General features: G+C 51.5%; 1 protein-coding gene across 2 annotated transcripts in view; it reads right to left on the reverse strand.

Annotated features, from left to right (window-relative positions):
* Nucleotides 1-7,076: 7,076 nt before the first annotated feature.
* The window catches only part of LOC102517361 (cyclic nucleotide gated channel subunit beta 1), a 62,310-nt gene continuing 47,507 nt past the window's right edge, over nucleotides 7,077-21,879 (reverse strand). The window contains exons 13-18 of one of the 2 annotated variants that reach the window (XM_032486424.1): nucleotides 17,762-17,924; nucleotides 16,631-16,811; nucleotides 16,401-16,591; nucleotides 10,232-10,325; nucleotides 9,530-9,575; nucleotides 7,077-7,258 (exon numbers count right to left, since the gene is read on the reverse strand). In XM_032486424.1, the coding sequence (XP_032342315.1) occupies nucleotides 7,206-7,258; nucleotides 9,530-9,575; nucleotides 10,232-10,325; nucleotides 16,401-16,591; nucleotides 16,631-16,811; nucleotides 17,762-17,924 (728 nt within the window). In that variant the 3' untranslated portion in view covers nucleotides 7,077-7,205. Of the gene's footprint in view, nucleotides 7,259-9,529; nucleotides 9,576-10,231; nucleotides 10,326-16,400; nucleotides 16,592-16,630; nucleotides 16,812-17,761; nucleotides 17,925-21,453; nucleotides 21,627-21,879 lie in introns of those variants that run through there. The other variant, XM_032486425.1, reaches the window with a different exon arrangement.

Consider the following 21,879-nt stretch of genomic DNA (forward strand, 5'->3'; position numbering starts at 1 on the left):
GGGGGTGAACCAGCTCTGAGTCCTGCAGATTACCCAGAGGGAATCCTGGGTGGGAGGTGGGGGCAAAGGATGGTGCTGCCAAAGGGTCCTCGCTTGCCTGCAGGGAACCAAAAAGGGAGAAGAGGGGACACACCCACCCTCTGGACCTCAGTCTCTGCATTGTTCCATGGCCTAGCATAAAAGTGACGTCACTGACTAGGTATCAGGGAAACCTGAGTTTGCACCCCAGCCCTGCCTCTTCCCAATGTGTGACCTTGGCAAGTTACTTAAACTCTCTGAGCCACTTCAGTCTCCCCATCTGTAAAATGGGACTAAATCCACCCAACTCAATGAGGTACTTACTCAATTGGGTCTCAATTTAAACATCCGTCTCCCTTCCTCCAAGTCCATCCCACGTCCTTCCCTATCACACCTCCCTTCCAGCCACCAAGGAAGGGCTGAGGGCTCACATCCCATCTTGCTAACTCTCCTGGAAGCTCAGCTTCCCTCCCTTCACAAATGTGCCCCTGCCTGGAAAAGTTTACACCCATGGGCCTTGGAGTCTGGTCTCCACCTCCTGGTGTGAGCTGGGGCAAGCCCCATCTCCCCCTGGAGTTCCCACTTTCCTATCTGAGAACGAAGGCTAAATTATCCCTGGGGTCCCTGTCATTCAGGCCAAGCCTGCCACAGAGTATGGCATTTGGAACCACTCGGTGGTGTTTTGGCTGATGGCATGTAGGTTTGAACCTGCCAGATACTCTTCCCATCCTCAACCACCATGACTCAAGATTCCACCGTTAGGGCTTCTAGAAGGATCCAGTCAGAGATGCACAGCATTTACTTTATTCCAGAAGGCTCTGAAACTATTCTATTAACTCTGCCAAATCGCCTAGGATGGCAAAACTCATGGGGTCGCCTCTTTCACACTCTAATTAAAAGGTCGGCCACACACGAGAAGACTGGGGCAAAAGTCTCACAGCTGGGACTTCAACGCAGCCCTCCTGCAGCCAGCCCAGTGCCCCCTCTGGGCCTGGAGAGCACATGCCTCCCCCAGAGAACCCCGAGTGTGGAACTAAATCAGCAGCTGTGCCCCCCAGCACTGCCCGGTACCTGGCCCTGTGCTAAGCGCCTCACATTCAGTCGCTTGTTGAATTTCTCACAATCCTAGTAGACAGGATGGTGGTGTTTTATCCTCATCTTACAGTGGGAAAATGGAGGCCTAGGAAGATTAAATAACTTGCCTTAAGCCTCACATCTGGTTAGTGGTGAGTTGGGATTCACTCCAAGCCACAGCCTTATGCCTTGAGAAGAGGTTTGCCCGCATGGCCCCTTTGTCAGGGCCTGCGGTGGCTTTTCTGTTCCCATCAGTTGCCCCCAGTGCTCATTCCTGACCACAGGCAGCCCCACCGGCCTCACATGTCAGGCTTCAGGATTCCTTCCTGGGGCCAAGCTCAGGCAGAGGCTTCCCCAGTTTCTCACAGTCACATTCTACTTTGCATGCTCTGGAATAGTCTTGTTGGACCACTTGTTCATTGTCCACCTCAGCCCCACTAGAGTGTCAGCTCCATGAGGGCAGGCCCCTTTCAGGTTTCTCCTTGATGCACCCACAGCACCTAGAGCAGAGCCTGGCACAAAAGATGTTCAATAAATGTTTGCAAATGAATAAATGAATGAATGAATGATAATCAGAGGAGCCTCACAGGCCCAGCTCATAAGCAAAAGGCAGGAGGCCTGGATTCTAGTCCCAAATGACCTTAGTTCCCTTGCTGCTTGCAAATATCCACCTCTAACCCTGCCTGCACAGTTTCCCCACCTTTATAAAGGGACCAGAGGGAGGGAGACCAGATGTCTGCAACCATTATGGTGCCATTTCTTCTGCTGTCTGTACTCTATGTGTGATTCAATGAAGTAAACATGAGGACTGATGGGTTTGGGAGCTGTGTTCCAAGGCTGGGTGAGATTATGACTCTTTTCTCCACATTAAAATCAGGGAGCCTTCTGTTTACTACATCCAGTCATCTCTGTTCTGACAGGCTCTTGTCCTCAGCTGAGAAATTACTCAAGGGCTCATGGATGAGAGCAAAAATTAATCAAGAAAGCAGAACCTTCTCTCAATCTAGCCAGCACAGGAGAAGCACTGGCAGATCTCCTTTAGCTGAAATAGTCATTCACAAAACACTGCACCGCACTTCCCAGTCTGCCTTTAGCTCTATGAAGGACCTCTCTCAGTTACCTGGCTCAGATTGTCCAACAGCAGCTCGAACCACGCAGCAACAAACTTATCTCAAGAGGCACAAAAATACATGCAACCCTGACTAGGAATCCCACAATTGAGAAAGGAGCCCGAGGACAGAGAGCAGAAGACCAAAGAGGTGTTCACAGCACCATTACGGACAATGTTCAACAAGAGGAGGTCTGTTATGTCCATCCTGGCACATGGAGCTGGGGGACATCACACAGCCATCACAATGAGCATTAAGGAGACAGCCTAGCAATATGGAAAAGGGCTCACTGAATAAGATGTGGTCTCAAAAGTGAGACGTGATTCAGTCACTCCAATTAAAACAGCACCAAAGTCTGGGCCCACAAACAAGGTACAGAAGAGAAGGCAGAAGAATAAAACCACCACCCAGAGTGGCGGGATTAGGGATGAATATTATTCTGCTGCTCTTTGGTATTTCCATTTATTGCTTAACAATAAAATAAGGGGGTGGAATTTAGCCCTGTGACATTTATTACCCACTTCTAACGTACAACTGAGGGTATTCAGGCCAGGACTTCCTTGGAGAGCTCTTTCTAGAGCCTGAAGCCAGGAATTAGAACCAAGAAGGATGGGGCCATAGTCCCAGTGCTGACAGTGACTCCCTGAGTGACCTCGGGTCAGCTTCTCCCCCACTCTGGCCTCAGTGTCTTCATCTGCTAAATGCACAGGTGGCACTGTGCTGTGAAAAGCCCAAGAGAAGCATAAAAGGTGACCTGAGGCTCCCTGTGGCCGATCCTGGTACCATGAGGGTGTCGGATATAGCAGGAGAAGGGGGCGGCAGCACGGGTGAGGGTGGGCTCTCCTCGGCGATGAGGGGGCGGCTGTCAGCATCAGCATCCTCCACCTGCACTTCTGGGTGCTCCTCCGTGGCGGGCACTTGGGGACGGGAAGAAGGGCACAGAGTCAGAGAAAGAAAAGCTAGGTCTCCAGGCCTTGCTGTGTTCTTCAGGGGGGCCACGGAAAGCAGGCGTGGAGGGGCCTCTGGCAGCCTCACTTTCCAGCAGGGCCCACGGAGGAGCTCCATGCAGGCGGTGCAACCAGGCAGAGTCCCGGGCCCTCTGAGGGCCACGCCCACTCCAGCCAATACCCTAGGAACCACAAAAGAAGCCATGACACCACAGAAGCCACCGGAGCTTCCGGACACAGGCTGGAGCCCAGCTCTCCAAAGCCCAGCCTGGTTTCCCTGAGTCTGGAGAAGCACTGAGGCCCTGGGCTAGGGGTGGGGGTGGCAGCACTCAGAAAGGACATGAGGTGCTTAGGGTTGGGGGCCGAGTCCTAGGGCCTGGCCTGGAGCAGCTGCTTCTCCTCTCTGGGCTTCAGTTTTCCCAGCCCAAGATAGGGGCAACGATGCTTTCCCAGGCCTGTAGGGGGCATTAGGCAGGAGGGCACATGTCCTCACATCCTTGAGGTATCTCAAATGCAGACATTCAGAAGATTCTTCCAATCAAGGACAACAAATTGTCTTTGTACTTTGTGTTACCCCCATTTGGGTACCTGTTTGGTATTCCCTTATTTTTGTACATGCCAAGAGCCCCCCAAATTCATCAACCAGTCCCTCTCTTGATCTCCGAGAAGCCTTGCACCATGTCCCACATCCTGAAAATCAGGTCTTCCCTGGGAGCCTGGATGCAGTCCTACCTTAGGCTTCATTACCCACCCAGGGACTCTGGGGACAGGTCTGCCCTGCCCGAGGCAGAGCTCAGAGGATGTCAGGGAGCTGGGATGGTGCCCCCAATCCCTACCATGCCTGGTCTGAGCCACCCAATAGCAGCCAGGCACAGCCTGGGCACCAGCTAGGCCCCAGCACACCCCCCAAAATGGATATGGAAACACTTGGATATGTGGCCATTTTTAATGGCCACCGTGGGAAAAGCTAGCACTTTATAATGTTTGGTGGACGAAATGTAAGCAGAACTCAAGAGTTTGGGGCACTTGTTGTAATAAGCCCGAAGCCCTCAGGGGAAGAGGATGAGCAGGAAATGAGGAGCTTTAAAATTTTAAGGGAGAAGTTTTGCCAGGCTAACCAGAGATGCCCCAGGCTGCAAAAAGCAGACGAGAGCCATGGGATAGAGGGGACTGCCCCCTGTTTCCTGGTAGACCTCTGCAGAGGTGAGCTGGAGGTGGGGCGGGGGCGCAGAGGCAGTCAGCATGAGGGTAGAGCCTCAAAAATGCTCAGGGGCTCAGGGCCCCTGGGTGCCCCAGCGTGGCCTCCACACAGCAGAAAGCACCCTGGCCTCAGCATCCATGAGGCCATCCCAGGGAGCCTGGGAGGGAATAGATGGTCCCCCCACCACCTGCCTCGCCTGCATCAGACCCTCCAAACTGGATCGCTCCCACCTCCCAAGCCTGGTGTTTCATTTCCTGTCAGCTTGGCAGAGAAGGAACTCAAAATAGAAATTCTATTGGTTTATATTATACTGATTTATAGAATAAGAATACTATGATTAAGAATATAAAGAATAATATATGCTTAAATTGGTTCTGAGCATAATAGTATTTACTGTTAAGCATTTCCTATGTGCTGTCCAGGAATTTGTTTTACTGAACCCTAAGTGTTTTTATATGTAAACCCTTTCATCATTCCCGGCCACTCCAAGAGGTCGCTGTTATCACTGTACCCATTTTGTGGAGAAGGAAACTGAAGCACAGAGAGGTTAAGAAACTTGCTGCAGAGCCAGAATTTGGACCCAGGCAGCCTGACTCCAGAGCTTAAACTCTTACTCCATCCTGAGGTTGGTGACTAGCAACGCCAGTGGAGTGGGAATAACGTCCTCACTACACACTGACATTGCCTTGTCTGCAGTATCTAAAGTCATCGTGTGTCATACTGCAGCCGGTTCAGCCCACTGTCCCCAGTGTGTTGCTGGGGCTATTTCTCAAAGTGTGGGGGCTCCCAGGGACCAGGAAGGGCGCATGAGGATTTTAGATGGCACAGCCAAGGCAAAGGCTGACATAGAATGAGACCACCCCCCCTTTCCCGTTCTCTCTAGATCTTGAGTGTGCAGAGAGGGAGTCTCAGGCTAGCGCTGCTACCACCTTAACCCCCCTTAGCAGGCCACGTCCCTCACTAGAAAATATCACCATGACCTTGTTCTCTAGGTCTTTGAAGTTAATTCTATTTACATCCTCTATTTATGGCAGGCCAGGCTGGTTTTCCACTGAAATTATAATGTAAAGCTTCCTGTTCAAATACACTTAATTAAATGAAAAAGTGAATCCATTGAAAGAAAAATAGTAATCAAATGAACATAGAATTGGTACAAAATATACAAAAATCACGGAGTGATACGTGGCGGGGGTTAGGGGGATGTGGGGGACTCTTCGGGGTGAGTAGATTTAGGGCTTGCCTGAAGACTGAGCCGGAGCATCATCCCTTGTCTTGGGGATGATCACATTCCATCTTACTCCCACTCTGTGCCCATCCCGAGCTGAGCAAGGGTGGACCCCGTCCCATGAAGTGTTCAGCTTGACCTGTCTGCTGATCTCAGAGGCAACCTTGCTCAGTATCATCCAAAAACAAACAAACAAACAAACAAATTAAAGGGAAAGTGGGCAGGTCAGGTTTGAGTCAAGGAAGAAAGTGACAGGAGTTAACCCAGAGGAACTAGCAAGTCCCTGAGCACTTTGTCATCAGGCAGCAAGCAGCAGGAGCCTGAAAGCCACTGTTGGGACCTTGTCACAATTAAATAGATCCAGACGGGCTCTCTTGCTACACTGGCCCCTGAGGATGCCTCTCCTCTGGGGTTGCCTGTCGGCACCTGGGGGCCTCTCCTTTTCTGAGATGGAATTTGCTGGGCAGATAACAAGTCCTCAGAATGTCCAACTCCCAGCAAACTCTCAAGGCCAGTAGATTCTGTCTCCAATGGACACTCACATTCCTCTTCTGGTCCATTCCCCTCTAATTACTCTGTTCCCCAACCCAGCTCCCTGCTTCAAGCCTCTTGCCCTGGAGATCAGAGTGACTTGTTTAAACTAGGGTGTGAGTGACTATCTGTATAAAAATGATGATCGGCAGAAAGCCATGTTTAACCCAAAGAAATGAATTGCTATTGTGGAATTTTAGGCACAGAGAGAAGGGAATTAATATCCCTCAAATCTCCACAAAGCAAAATGAAGGCATTGATCAGCAGAGGAAGAAGGGGGTTTTCCATGAGCCTGTGAACGAAAAATACTGCAAACCATATCAGTAAACAAAGCATGCTGAAACCATCAAGTCATCAGTGGCTGCCGCCATCCCCCAGTGAAGACAAGTCTGCAGCCCAGCCTCTGCAGCCACTCACAACGGTGTACTCTGAGGGGATTCAAAATAAGAAAGGACAGGACACTGGCCCTAGATAGCTTAGGTGCTTCTCAAAGGAATGAATTCATGAGCCCAAATGTTTCCTTCCTCCCATACATAGAAAAGCACTAAATTCTTTCACTTGAAATGCCTGGTTTTCTTTAGACAACAAGTAATCTTTTATTGTTCCAACTACCTGGTCTTTGTTGTAAAGCTCCTGTATATCCTAGCTCCTCCCCTGCCTCTTTGGAGCAGTCCCTCAGAGCGATCTGAGAGGCGGTCATCCCGGCTCGAGTCCTCCCACCAAATAAAACATAACTCTCAACTTTTAGGCTGCGCATTTATTTCAGTCGACAAGCCCAACTAGTGGTCCACACCAAGACCATGGCATCTACACAAGAAACAGCCCAAGCCATGCAGAAGCACATGTCACAGGCACAAGCATGCTGGGTGGGCGATTTCACGCTACCTAGGAGACGAATGGAGCTCCTGGTCTCCTTGGCGAAGCTGGAGTTGGACAAGGCTGTCCTCCGGGAGATGAGGACAGGGATGCGGGTGATTGGAGGGCGGTAGCTGGGCACATTAGGGAGGTGCTCCACCAGGTTTGGGGGGGCGAGCTTGGGGGCCACATGGCCAGGCTGCTGTTCCTGGACCAGGCGATTTAGCTCCATATCCCGGCCTGGTTTAGCCATGGTGCTGGGGCCAGGGGGTCTCAGGCAGAGGCAGGACCCTGGGGACTGCAATGAGGAACACAGAGATGGGAGAGGCAGGGTAGGTGGCGCTCTTCCCCGCCAGCACCAACACAGACCAACTCAGTGCCCACCTGCGCTTGGAGCAGGTGCACCCAAAGTCTGCAGCATCACTCTTGTCCCTGAAGTTCAGTGCCCAGAGCATCACCAGTCATGTGGCTGGTCCGCCTAACAGCTCTGAGAGACAGCCCCAAGCCCCCCAGTCTTGTGCTCTCTCTGCTAATCAACCACCGTAGCATTTTCTACCCCAGACTCAAAAAAGTTAGAATCAAAGAACCCAGAACTCCTCAGGCTTTTAGGATCACAGACTCAAGACTTGAACATTCTTAGTCCAGTAGGATTTTCCACCCCAAAGAAATCCTGGAGCTCAATTAATTTCACTTCCAACCAGAAGCAATACATTTTCTAGGCCCCTTGTTCCCCAAATGGACTGCAAACTGGAATCACCTGGGGAGGCTGGAAATGTCTGATGCCCAGACACACCCCCAGAGATTCTGATTTAATGGTCTGGGGTGAGGACTGGCACCAGGATTTTAAAAATCTTCCCAGATGATTTCAATGTGCAGTCATGATTAAGAACAAGGGCTCAAGGCCATTACCTCTCAAACACAAATGTGCAGAGAAATCACCAGGGATTTCGTTTCAATGCAGATTCTGGTTCAACAGGTCTGGGGTGGGGCCTGGGATTCTGAATGTCTAACCAGCTCCCAGGTGACACCAAAGCTGCTGGTTAGAGATCCACACTTTTGAGTAGCAGCAGATAGATGGCTGTGCCGCAGTGTTCTCAAAGTGTGGTTCCCAGGCCACTTGCTTCCAAATGACCTGAGGAAGGGGGTGGAACCAGTGCCCCGGAGCCCAGGTCTGCACCCAGGTGATCCTGGTCTTGCTCATCTATGGAGGGTGCAGACTTTGTAGGTTTCTGGCAGATTTGGGTTACAGTTAACAGAGGATGCTTTTCAAAGACCAGGTGGGGAGCAGGCTCAGGACACCTGGAGTTAAGACACCTGGGTCCACATATGATATCGCTTATTGTGGAATCTAAAAAAAAGGACACAAATGAACTTATCTACAAAACAGAAACAGACTCACAGACATAGAGATCAAACTTATGGTTACCAGGGGGTAAAGGGAGCGGGAAGGGATATAGTGGGGATTTGAAATGTGCACCTCTTGGGGAGTGATGGAAATGTTGGCTGTCTTGATTGTGGTGGTGGTTTCACTGGTGTGTACATCTAACAAAATTCACCAAATTGCACATCTGAAGTATGTGTAGTGTACAGTACAGGAATCATACCACAATAAAGATGTTTTAAAAAAAAAAAGGCACCTGGGTCCAGGCCCATCTCCATCAATGGCTGGCAGAGACACAAGCATCATGATCCCTACTATGGTCTTCTGCAGTGCCAGCCACAGTGCTGGGTGACTTTGATGTACTGTCACCCCTACTCTGCCCAACAACCCCATGAGGTAGGTACTGTTATTGTCCCCTCTTTCTTGATTTGGGAGCCTCAGTTAAGAGAGGTGACAGAACTGTCTCCAGGTCACATAGCAAGGAAGAAAGAGAAGCTAGGAGTGAAATGCAGGTCTGTACCCTTGACTGCTGGACCAAATGCTGCCCACACTGAGCCTCAGTTTTCTCATCTATAAAACGGACTGTCTGCCCCACAGGGCAGCTGGAGCACCAGTGCCTTGAAGATTGTTGAGGTTTCTAAGGCCAGGGCTCGGTGTCCAGCCATCCTCGATTCCCCTAGACTCTGTTCCCACTATCCCTGGAGTTCTCAGGATTAGGGGTAAGGGGTGTGATAAAGTGCTTGTGCTGGAGATCTTAGCAGGAAAAAAAAAGGTTATCAAAAGACACAGCATCTAGGACACATAGTTAGCAAGCTTTGGCCCCAGTTTTCACATAGACAATGTTATGTTTGCGCTAAACCCTCACTGGGTGGTAGCCCAGAGAGCTGTGTCCCCAGTAAGGTGGTGGCAGGAGGGGTTGGCTGGGAATAGTTTCCCCAGGCCTGCTGGGTTCCTGGGAACCTCAGCACAGTTCCCCAGGGGTCTCTGAAATACATCAGGCTCTGATAATGTGGCCCCAAGACACAGAGAATGGGTTTTGCCTCAGGGTGGGGTCAGTGGCTGGGGGTGGGCAGTGGAGAGTGGGGAAATGAGGAGGTGAGGGGACGGTTTGCCCCCGTGCCCAGGCTGCCCCGAGCCTGAAAGCATCCTGGACATTCTTATGCAACCCCACCCCCACTACACACTTACCTCCTGAGCTGGCCCCCACCGCCTCCTCCTGTAGCTCCTGCAGCTCCTGCAAAAGAGAAAAGAGAAAACTGAAGGTGTGAACATCAAGTCCCCTCCTAGCCCTAGTCCAGTCCAGCCTTTGCTGGGAGATCTGCCTTCAGGAGTCTTCATGGGCCCTAAGTCTGTTCCTTGCCCTGCCTGGCTGGTCACATCCTCCAGGCCACCTTCTGGGGCAACCAGTGCCCACAGGAGCCCCAGGTCCAACACCCAGACTTGTCACATATAATGAGGGGAAATTCTCGAGCAACCTTCTGCGTGTGGGGACCAAGTAACTGAAGCGGCCACGATGGTGTTCTCCACCCAGGCACCACATTTTACAGTGTACAGCTGTGTACAACACTCTGGGGAGGGGTTCTTAGCCCCATTTTACAAAGGGGGCCGCTGAGGCCCAGAGTGGGGAGGTTACTTGCCCAGGGTCACACAGCCACGTGAGGACAAGTCCAGGTTCACCTGCTCCCCGCCCAAGGCCCTTTCTGACACTATCTGATCCCTGGTACAAGCAGGGCCTCACAGCATCCACTGTTCTGCTTCCCTCTGTCCAGTGGGCAACTCACTAGTCAAAACCTCCTTGCCAACAAAGCGGACAAGGCCCCTGCCCCTTTCGCCAACACCAGTCCAGGCCTCCGAGGTAACCAGGGGGCCTGGCCTGGTGCTGTTTCATACCTGGTATGAGGTCCTCTGGTGCTGGGTTTCGTCTACCCCACTCTGGTCCTCGCCTTCCTGTGAGAACAGACAGCTATCCAGCAGGACACTGTGACTGCGAGGGGGCAGAGGAAAGGAGCAGGGTTATAGGTGTTAAATGTTTCCCGAACTGTGCTGAGTGCCAGTTGATGCCTAAGAATAGATCCTCGCTCTCATGAAGCTCCCAAGACCGGGCAGGCGGCAGATCCCTAATGATCTCCCAGTCAGGGCCACGTGCTGGAGCAAGTGGCTGTGAAGGGCATAGCCACAATTCTGCCCAGGAAGGAGGGATTCCCAGAGGAGGTGGCCTGTGATCTGGAAATAGGTGGGGACGGGTGCCCAGGAAAGGGAAACAAATTTTCTTTCTCTTTGCAAAGAAAATCATTGGGGATGGTTTTGAGGAACTGTCCTCTGGGAAGTGACCAAAGGGCACTGTATAGTGTTCAATATATTCCCAATATTTCCCCTCTGAGAGTCTCCAGGCAACCTTGGTGATGTAGGCAGAGTGGGAAGTGAGAAAAGTGAGGCCCAGAGAAGTCAACTGACCTGGCCAAAATCACACAGCAAAAAAAAAAAGAAAGTCCCACATCACACAAACCTCAAACACAGGCCCTGGTTCTTTCTATGCCATGAGATCAGAGCCACGCTGCAACTGCTGATGCTTTCAGGGGTCCCTGGCCCAGGCAGAGGCATTCATGAGTAATGGGGGCCAGGGGTGAGACTATAGGGAGCAGAGAAGACTATGGCAACTAAGAGAACCTGTGCCCTTCTGAATCAGCAACCCCACCTCGCTTGGAATGGGAGACCAGTGGCCAGATCTTCTGATTTTCAAGGGGACCCTGAACTACACATTTTAAAGGTGGAATCTCCTCATCTTTAGATGCTGATAATTAATCTAAATTAATCTATATGAATATCTATATTAATATGTCAATATCCAAAAGAGCCTGTCTCCAGGCTAAATTAGGCCCTTAGATGCTGTGTCATCTCTGGGTTAAAATGATGACTTGGGACCAAGGGCTAATGTGATTTTTGTGGTTAGAATTAGATCCTGCTTCCTAATGGCCTCACCCCACCCCACAAACCCCTGTCATCAAGGGGCTCACAGAGAATGCTCTTTGGCGTCTGCTGCCCAGAAAACCTGGATTCCCCGTCCTCTACCCAGAGGGCCACACCTCAGCCCTCCTGAGGTGGGTGAAGAGATGGGGACAGAATTGGGGTCCAGTCAGTTGGGATCCAGCAGCCTGGGAGCAGGAATCAGTTGGCAATCATATTGTCACTGCAGCGCCCAAGGGCTGTGTGCCAGGCACCGGGCCAAGTACTTTGCACGCACAGTGTCCCACCAGATCCTCACCCAAATAACCCTGAGAGCCCAGCTGGGACTGATCTCAGTTGAGCTTAGAAATCAGAGACTCAGAGAGGTCAGATAGGCCTGCCCATGGTCACACAGCCTGTACAAGGTGAACCCGGATAAAAGATGGGTGTTGACCCCAGTGCTAAGTACTCAATACTCCATGCCTGCCCCTTAGTGTCTACACAGCCCTGGTGACACAGAGGAGTGAGGCAAGTGTCTAGAGGATTCAAACACCCAACTCACTTGATCTCTCTTCTTTGTATATGCATTTCCATTGTGAGAGGCCTTAGGTATCAGGGTCATACTCTCCACCCTGCCCAGGAAGAAAATTTTCTTAAAGAAAACAGCATATCATGACTTTCATAGGGCCTGGGCACTTTCCTCTTCATGGGCCCCTTCCTCCATAAATGAATTTTAAAATTCCATTTTGTGGCTACATTTATAGGAAGATTAATATGCTAATATTGTATATTAAAACATTCTCTTCCATCTAAAAGTTCACTTTAGAGTCTGATTTTAAAATAAATTAAAACGTTCTGTGGGCCTCTAAAAGTATTATGGGAGCTGTGTCTTCCTTGCCTGATGGAGAAGTCAGCCTGCACGGAAGGGTTGGGTGGGCTTCTGCTGTGAGGGGCTGACAGAAATCTCTTTCCCCGAAACAGAGGCAGAGGCCTCCTTGGTCCTCAGAGCACGAAGGCCCAGGAAATGAACTTCCCACAGTCCAAGTCAGAGGCTTCCTGGGGTCTTGTTTATTCTAGAATCAGGCCTGAAATTCATCGTATGGCCTTGGGCAAGTCCCGAGGAAGCCTCTGTTTGCTTATCTGTCAAGTGGGTAGGACTTATCCAGCCTGTACTGTGCAGCCTGGCTTACTTGAGGGAGGTCAGAAGGGTCAGTGAGAAGTTTATGGAAAAGTCAAAAAGCCTCCCATGTCAGGTGTCATCTGGACTCTCAGCTTCTAAACACTGGTAAGCAGCTTTCTTGTCTGTAGTACTAGGGGTCCGCTTAGGAGCCAGCCTGGCCGTGGACAGAGTCCCAGCTCCGAGCTCGCTGGCAGGGCACCCCTGGGCATGTGGGCTGCTGTCTCTGAGCTTCAGTTCTCTCCTCTGTGAAACGGGATTAGCAGCAGGAGCCTGAGCACAGCGTCTGGCATGGAAAATAAATGCTAACCCAACAACAGCTGTTATGATTATTCTTGTCATTATTATTATTAGTTCAAGTAGGTCTTTGAATCACCCGTGTAGATTGGGGAACATTTTGCACAAACATCTCCAGCTATCAAGACACACAAGAAGCCCTACAGTGGCCCTGTCAGCACCACCAGGGGCTGCTTTGGGGCCCATGTACCCAAAAGTCATGCTGCCCCTAGTCATGCCCAGAAGCAGACCATCAACTTCTGGAAAGATCCCAAGGCTCAGGGGTTTCCAAGCAGAGGATCAGCCAGACTGGCTGCAGTGGGCATCCCAGAGGTCCCCAGCTCTCCAAGTTAAAGGTGCAGAGAGTAGCAGTGGCGGCTGGCTGGCAAGAATTTATAAGCCCACTGCTCCTCCCCTAAGTCACAGAGCAGGTTGTGTCCCCCAAATTAAGGTCCTCACTATTGCTTTCAACCAACTCTTCCTCCTGCACCCTAACCCCAGAAGAAGAAAGTGGGGGAGCACTCAGGGAGAAGCAGCCACCTACTTGGGTCTCGCTGTCTTTGCCGACAAGGACGCCCATGGTGCAGAAGTTCAGCTGGGGGCGATGACATTCATCCCAAGCCCCGGTTGGTGCATGCCAGTGGAGAATCTGGGGAGCCCTGGCCCACCCCCAAGCCTGCCAGGCCGGCTCCAGAGCCAGCGTGGCTCGGGTGGCAGATGAGCCACCAGTCCTTCCTGCTTCTAATCAGATTGAGGGGATGTGCAGGGAACTCTGCAGGAACGCCCCCAGGGAGGCCAGGTGGGGACCAAAAGGCTGCGGTTGCTAGGAAAAGCCGAGCTGTTGCCAGCAGAGACCAGGTCGCTAGGCGACCATCTGCCCGTTACTAGGGCCCACGCGTCATCAGTAACCCCTGTGCCTCCGCAAAGCTGGCATCCTTCCCCAGCCACTGACAGCCCAGCCCGCCTGTCCCTCTGGCTCGGGCCCTGCGATCACTCAGTCATCACAGGGCCCTCATCCCACCTGGGGCTCCAGGGCCAAAAGTTCCCTGAGTTTGAAGCTGTAGGTGAACATTTGTATGAGCAAGTGTGTGCCTACAGCGTTTGTCGGTAACTGTATGCATGCACTTGTGGATAGTGTGGACATGTGCAAGTGTGGACATGTGTGCCTGTGTGTGTGTTGCTTGTGCATGTATGCAGGCTGTGTGTGGGTATAAGTGCCCTGCCTGCAGATAAGTGTGTGTGTAACCTGGCACATGTGTATGTGCTCCTGTGTACTATGCACTAGGAACCCGTGGGTGGTTAGTGTGTGTGCCTGTGTGTGGGCACATAGGCTCACTGGCCTTCAAGCAGTGCTTTAGCTCAAGAGCAGTGGCATATGAAGGGGCTGGCAGGCCTGTGTGTTGAGCATACAGGTTTGGTGGCAGAACAGCTCAGAGCTGTGCACTCTACACAGAGGCAGGTGGAAAGCAGAGGACAAGGAGGGCTGTACTAACGAAGCCAGGGAGCAACTAAGGTCTTCACCTAGGGGAAGGGCAGTTGCTTGTTACTGGGAGCATCTTGGCTCTGGAGGAGCCCAGAGAGCAGAATTAGGAGTAGGGGACAGAAGCCAGAAAGAAGCACTCTTAATTTTGGTGGAAGAAACAATTTCCTAAGTCAGAGGTGCCTATGGATGGAATGGACAGCCTTCAAGAGATTGTGAGCTCCCCGTCATTAGAGGCAAGCAAGTATGGAAAGATTATATGTGAACTGGGCAAGTGTGGACTAAAACAGATGACACTAAGCAGGCTTCCAGCCCAGAAATCCTGTGTTGGGCTTATGGTTTAACTCTTTCCTGACTGGGACTAAAGTGACCCTCAGTCAGGATGAGGACATCAGTGGCTTTTGCTCCACATCAGGTCCTACCGCACCCGTTCTCACAGCTGGCCCTCTGACCACTCAGCAGGGGCTATTATCCTCCCATCTTAGAGATGCAGTGGCAGAGGCTCTGTGCTGGTGGGTCAGCCTCTTGCTCAGGGCACTCTGCTAAGAGAAGTAAAGCTTGTGTTACTAACACTCACAGTACTACCTTGCCACAAGCCATGGCCAGGGAAGAACAGTGTGGAGCAGGGGGTACCCCGGAGGGCAGAGTGACAGGGACAGGGAATAATGCAAGGAGGATGGAGCAAGGGGACAGATTAAATCGTCTGGCCTGGTCTCTAGTACAACAGCCACCTGGCTGCTCCTCCTGCCTCAGTCTCTCCACAATGCAGCTGCCAGCTTGTGTCACTCCTCAACTCACAAACCTTCAATGGCTCCCTAGCGCTCCTGGGAAATCAATTTCAAGGCTTTTATGATATGGCCCCACCGCCTCTGAAGGATCATCTCCCCCCACTTCCACGAGCTACATGGTCACTGTTCCTGGGACACAAGGGCTGTTCTTGAGGCAGCTGATCTTCCTCCTCCGTGACACACTTTCCAGCTGGGCCTCCAGGCCCCATCCTCCTCTCACCTCCCTCTCCCCTCCCGGGCACCTCGTCCTCAGTCCTTTCTAGTTCTCCCTTATCTCCCTGACTTCTGATCTAGCCTTTGGGCTCTCCTCCATCCACACTCACTCCCCAGGGCATCTCCTCCATTCCCTTGGCTTTCAGTTCCCTCCAGACCAGACTCCCACCTTTTTATCTCGGGTACCACCTCTCACTCCCTAACTCCACCCAGGCACTCAACTGTCTCTCTTCCCCTCCTGTGTATCCACCTCTCCATTTGCCCTTCTGTCCACCCTACAAAGCTCAAAATCCTCGCCCTCTTTGTGGTTTCTTCTCTTACTATTGAAATATATTTGACATATAACATTGTGTAAGTTTAAGGTGTACAACATGCTGACTGATACATTCATATATTTGAATATGGTTGCTGTTGGAGCGATAATGAACCCCTTTCTCATGTCACATAATTATCATTTCTTTTTAATGGTGGGAGTAATTAAGATCTAGTGTCTGAGCAAGTTTGATGATTATAATCTTCAGTGATTTCTGATCCCCATTTTAAACTTTATTGTAGCTGAATTCTTCTGTGTTTTTTAACATTGAAATCTTTATGGAAATGGGTGGAGAATTAACCACTAATGGGTGGCAGAGCAGAATCCAGGGCAGCCTTACAAGTCATTAAAGGCAACCACTAGGGACCAAGGATTGGGGAGGGTGTGAGGGACAGAGACAGCTCTCTGCCTTGGCTTTGTTAATTACAGGGAGAACTGGGAGCCCCCTACATGGGTCCACACATCCATTCAAGCATTCAACCAATGTTTATTTGGTGCCTACTGTACCGGGCACTGTTCTAGGTTCTGGAGCCATGGCAGTGAAGACAATAGACAAAAATGCTCACCTTGTGGAGGCTGCATTCTCCATTTGTTTGTATATTTAGGGGTGGGAGGTGTGGGGGTGGTTGTTATGTGTTGGGTACCATGAGTCCCAAGGTCATTATGAGCACAGTGGGGGACCCCCAGCGCCCCTGCCGCAGCCTCTCTGGTCAGTGCCCAGCGGCACACAGCACACAGCACAGAACAAAGGGAGGAGTTGTAAGCAGCAGAAAGCACCCCCACCCCAGGAACCCTGGCAGCCCCAGCAGCCCCACCGTAACCCCTCCCTGGGCCACCCCTCAGCCAGGGCGCAAGTCTCTTACTCAGACTCCTGCTCCTCCTCTTCCTCGTCCTCCTCCTCCACCTCTCGAACCTCCTCTTCCTCTCGAACCTCCTCCTTCTCCTCTCGAACCTCCTCCTTTTGCTCTCGAACCTCCTCCTTCTCCTCTCGAACCTCCTCCTTTTCCTCTCGAACCTCCTCCTTCTCCTCTCGAACCTCCTCCTTTTGCTCTCGAACCTCCTCCTTCTCCTCTCGAACCTCCTCCTTTTCCTCTCGAACCTCCTCCTTCTCCTCTCGAACCTCCTCCTTCTCCTCTCGAACCTCCTCCTCCTCTCGAACCTCCTCTTCTCGAACCTCCTCCTTCTCCTCTCGAAACTCCTCTTCTTGAACCTCCTCCTTCTCCTCTCGAACCTCCTCCTCCTCCTCTTCTTCTTTCTCCTCTTGAATCCGAGGCAACATCCTGAGTTGAGTCAGAGGCAGGAGGTGAGGTCACCTGCAGAAGCACCCCGGGTCCACCTCCTGTCCCCACTTTCAGTAGGATATCCTGTGATCCCCGAAACCAGACCTGAACTTCCCAACCAAGATCCCACCTGGGGAGCCCCACCTGAGCAGCCCCAGCCTCTCTCTAGTAACAAAGCTCCCTCACTGCATGAGGGGCTGGTCCTGGTCCCCAAGTATTCTGATGCCATCTCTCGGTCAGCCCCTGATCCTCCCTGGGCCTCAGTTTCCCAATCTTTGCAATGTAGGTCATGGACCTAAGGATCTGAGACCTCCTGCTTGAGCAGCTATCACCAAGATCACCAGTGAACGAAGCGGGTTCAGTCCCTGTGAAGGGTGACTCAGCCATCAGTACCATGATTACATGTTCCTGTGCCCGATGACCTTACAATTCCCTTCAGATGTGCACATGTGCACTTACAAGGACTTGTGGACAAGCATGCTTGTGGCAGAATTATTTATAATAATAAAATTTTGGAATCAGCCTAAATGGCCATTAATAGCATACAAGCTAAATGAATTCTGGCACACCCCACCCATACAATGGAATACTATGCAGCTGTAAAAAAATGAGGATGCTTTCCATGTACTAAATGTGGAAAAATCTCAAGGTATATTGTTGAACAAACATAGCGAGGTGCAGACAGGGAAGTGCATGTGATATGCTGTCTTTTGTGCAAAACTGAAGGGAATCCATGCTTGTATGTGCTCAGATGGGCCCTGGAAAGGTACAGAAGAATCTGGAAGCTGTTGCATCCATGGGGAGAGGGATGGATGTCTGGTGGGAGGGAGAGGGAGGAGGAGGCAGATGTGGTTCCCACTCTATGCCCTCTGATACCTTTGGGATTCTGTACCATGTGCCTGTAATCTTCCCAAACAATCACTTTTTTGAGGGCCTTCTCTGGTTCCCACCTGGGCATCTGCTCCACCACCTCGTTCTCTTCTTCAGCAGCTGGAGCTGCCTCTGAGCTCTGCAGGTTGGTGCTGCCCTCCTGATGCGTGTCCTCCTCCCAGTGAGGGTCAACCTCCTCTAGGATGAGATCGGGCTCCTCCTGCCCTTCAGGGAGGATGCTGACTGTGGGGGACAGTCACAGGTGTTGGGGAAAGTGGGCCTGGGCCTCTGAGACCCAGGGACCACACAGCAGGCATGGGCATCACCAGCCATGTGCCTGCTCTCAGCCAAGCAGCAGAAATGGCACCATTATTAGTAGGACCATTAACAACCAGACCAGGGCTAACCACGATCATTCACCCTGTCTCCTTCCATTAGTGCTCCACTCTTTTCCCTCTTGAGACAGAGCTTCCATTAGTTAGTCTTTGTTTCCCTCCAGGGCCTCTTTCTTTGAGGTTTGTGCAGAAGCAGGAACAATGCTTCCAACCACAGCATTGCAGGTGATGCCAAGAGGCCCAGGCTTGAGGTCCACCCTGTTACATCCCAGTGCAGTGGCCTGGAATGCCCCGAGGGGTGCAGAGAGCGCTTGTTCTCTAGATGCTGCCTGTTCTCTAGATGCTACCCCCAGGTGTTGGCATACTACATGCCCAGAGTCTCAGAACCTGCTTCTGGGAGTCTAGAAAGACTTCCTCCTGGACTAGGTGCTCCAGCCTCCAAGGGAACTCGACTTTCCCATAGAGGTAGTCTCACCTTCAACAGTTCTCCATGTACCCTGGTCCCCGGCAGTGAAAACACCGTGGGGCTATAAGCTTGGCAGAAGTGAGTGCAGGGGGGTCTCATTGGGAGCCTAGCCTACCCCTAGGCAGGAGAAAGGGGAGAAAGGTGGAGATTGTTTGGAGGGCAGGTGTTCCCCCAAAAGCTCCAGGGATCTCGGTGGCCCTCAAGGCAGGCATGAATTACTAACAGCGACTTTAATTGGAAACTGGCCTCGAGTCCTATCTTTTGACTTTGGAAGTTATTGTTCATAGTGTAGAATAATAATAATAACAGCAGCAGCAGCACCAGCTACATTTATTGAGCACTTACTGTGTGCCAGGCCCTGTGCTAAGTGATTTATGTGGATTAACCCAGTTAGTCCTCACATCAAACTTTTGAAGTGGAAATAACTGTTACCTCCTTTTAATTTTCCCCCTTATATATTTTATTCCCCATTTTACAGGTGAGCAAAATGAGACACAGATTAACACCATCTTTTACAGGGTGCTCCCCAGTGCCAGGTACAGGGCTATCTGCCTTCCAAGAGTCACCTCGCTCCCCACTCCTGCCTCCTGGTGTCCGGGTAGCGAAGTGATCCTGCCCCTCAGAGGAGACATCTGTGTGCCCTCCGGGAAAGCCTCCCACCCGCATTCTGAACTGTGGTCCAGGCTCCCCAGCCCTACAAGCAGCCTTGGGGTTTGATCAGGTAGAATCCTCCAACTATGGCCTTGAATCTGACAGTGGGACTTGTATATCATATGTATGTGTCATTCTCTGTTGCCACCCAGCAACAGTTCGGCATCCCCACCCCAAGCAGACCCTAGGGATGCAAGCCCCTGCCTGACATCCAGGGGAGAGAATATCCCCTGGCCTGTAAGCTTATTAGTTTTCATAAAAACCCTGCAGGGTAAGAACAGTACTCTCCCATTTTATAGACCAGAGAGGCTGAGTGACTTGCCCAAGGCCACACAGGATGCCGGAGGAAGTGCCAGGTCCCCTGACTCTTTTCCCTGGTGATATCCAGGTAACAAACATGCCCCAGGAGTGAGTGTTTCCCCAGCACTGGCAGCTGCTCCTTTTTAGGTACTAATTAGTGAGTCAGCACTTTATAAGCACCTCCTTCTCCCATCTTAGTGCCAGGCCTGTCCCCATTTTACAGCCAAAGAAGAGGATGATGCCAGGGGTCACTAGCCAGGAAGGGCAGGCATGGGGTACTGATCCTAGGGCAGGTCCTGCCCATGGAGCTCCAAACCCCTCTCCACAAGCATCTGATTCACAGCTCTCCAGGCTTTCCCAGGGTTTACCCAGGTGCCCATGTCACAGATGGGGACACGAAGCACTATGGGTGCTCAAACTCACATGGAAACTGCTGCTCCATCTGGAGCTTAAACTTGACCCTTGGAGTCCCTCACAGGCACATCCCCTCCTGTGAAGCATCCTGTGAGGCCTAGGATGGCCCTCAGGGCAGCTGAATGGGGTTCTGACTCCAGCAGCTGGTCAACGGCCCCATATGGGAAGGGGGCTGCTATTTCTAACACCAGCAGACAGGGAGCCCCAAGGGCATGGATTCCAGGCCAAGGTCCCCACTCAGACCCTGCATTGCTGGCAAAGCCTAGACCTTGGCTGAGAGCCCTCATCCTCCCTGGCAGGCCTGGGTCATGATACCTGCTCCCCCTGCCTTGCCTTGGTCCAGACCCACATCTTCTCCCACCTGGCCCCTGAAGCACTAAATTAACTTCTCATTAGTTGAGTATTTCTCAAAGTGTGGTCCCTGCCACTGCCCCATTTTCAGAATCATCTGGGGAGGTGGGTGCTTCTTGAAAATGCAGATTACCAGGCTCCCACACTCTTCAAATTGGAAGGTCTAGGGGGTGGGACATTCATCATAGCTGCCCCTGGATGTGGCCTAAAGTTTGAGAATCCTTGCTTCAATTGCTTTCTCTGCCTCCAATTCTTGCTTAGCCTCAGAGTAATCTTTAAGTCACTCCCTTGCTCAACCACCTTCAATGGCTCCCCATTGCCTACAGCCTAGTCCTCTAACATCAGGCTCCAATTTCTCTAGTTTTACCTTCTGCATCAAGGACACTGGGCTCCATATTTGCTGAAGTGCCCACCACCCTCTCTGCACATTCTCTCCAGGCGTATGCTTACTTTATTCCATCTACTGTGTTGCCCTCCCCACTGCTCCCAGTTTGAGACCTCAGGGGTCTCAAACTCTAAGGCCTGTGTAGCCAGGGAAATGGCGTAAACGTGTGAAATGGAGGGCGTCACCTGCCCTCCGGTGGCAGCTGCTGCTTAGATTACCATCACGGGACCATTATAGCCTTATCGCACCAGTTTTTAAGAGAAGCCAGATTTTTCTATGGACAGCTACCTGATGTTTAAATGTTGACATCTAATTCTAATTTTTAAAATCACCCCCAAACGAAGACATCTGTAGACTAGCTGGGACCCAGGAAAGACAACTCAGAACCCCTGGCTAATTCCTCCTTCCAGCAACCCCAATAACATGGCCATAATAATCCACCCACTTCTCAAACCTCGATACGCCCTTTAGCCTTCTCCAAAGCAATAATATCATGCATTCACAAGTTTGATGTGCTAACGTACTTTTTTTTTTAATGTCAATTAAAGCATTTGTTGCTGTCCACTAGTGGTGCCCAACTCTTTGAGGGGGCGAACATGACCAGGCCTAAGGAGACCCTCTTCTGGAAAAAAAACTGTGTCCCGTGGGGGTGCTGACTGTGCCAGGCACCATGCTGAAGGCTTCACAGGCGTCCTCTCAAAGAGGGTCCTCCACGGGCTTTCCCACAGCCTTCCAGTGGGAAGTCCTCCTGCTGCCTAGCTTAAATCCCACAGCTGCCCTTGGCTGGCCTTCCTCTTGCTCTGGAGGAAGGGCGCCAACCTTGGCCTCTGGGACTGGCTCCTAGTGGCCCTGCCTGGGATCGGGGTGGGGGGTAGAGCAGGGGGTTTAAGGAGGTGGGGGATGATGACCCCCTCTTCTCCCTCCCCTGAAGTTCTTCTCTTCAGGGCACCCTTCTTTCCTTCCATCCATCTGTCCGTTTGTCCATCTGTGCTCTCCCAGGCTCCCTTCCCTTTTGTTTCAGAGGCCTCCAGCTGCTGCCACCCCTGAAACAAAGGAGAAGACAGAAGGGTGGGTGGCGGGGTGGACAAGCTGAAGGGAGTGAATGAAAAGGATGGGGCATCTGGGGGACGGAGCAGGGAGTAGGGGAGGGACACTCATCCCTAAGCCCCTCAGGGTCACCCTCGTAGTGGGCTGAATAGCGTTCCCTCCGCAAAAAAAAAAAAAAAATATATATATATATATATATATATATATATATATATTTTTTATATATCTCTCTTTCCAAGTTCTAACCTC

The sequence above is a fragment of the Camelus ferus genome, chromosome 9, assembly GCF_009834535.1.
Source record: "Camelus ferus isolate YT-003-E chromosome 9, BCGSAC_Cfer_1.0, whole genome shotgun sequence".
Taxonomy (NCBI): Eukaryota; Metazoa; Chordata; class Mammalia; order Artiodactyla; family Camelidae; genus Camelus; species Camelus ferus.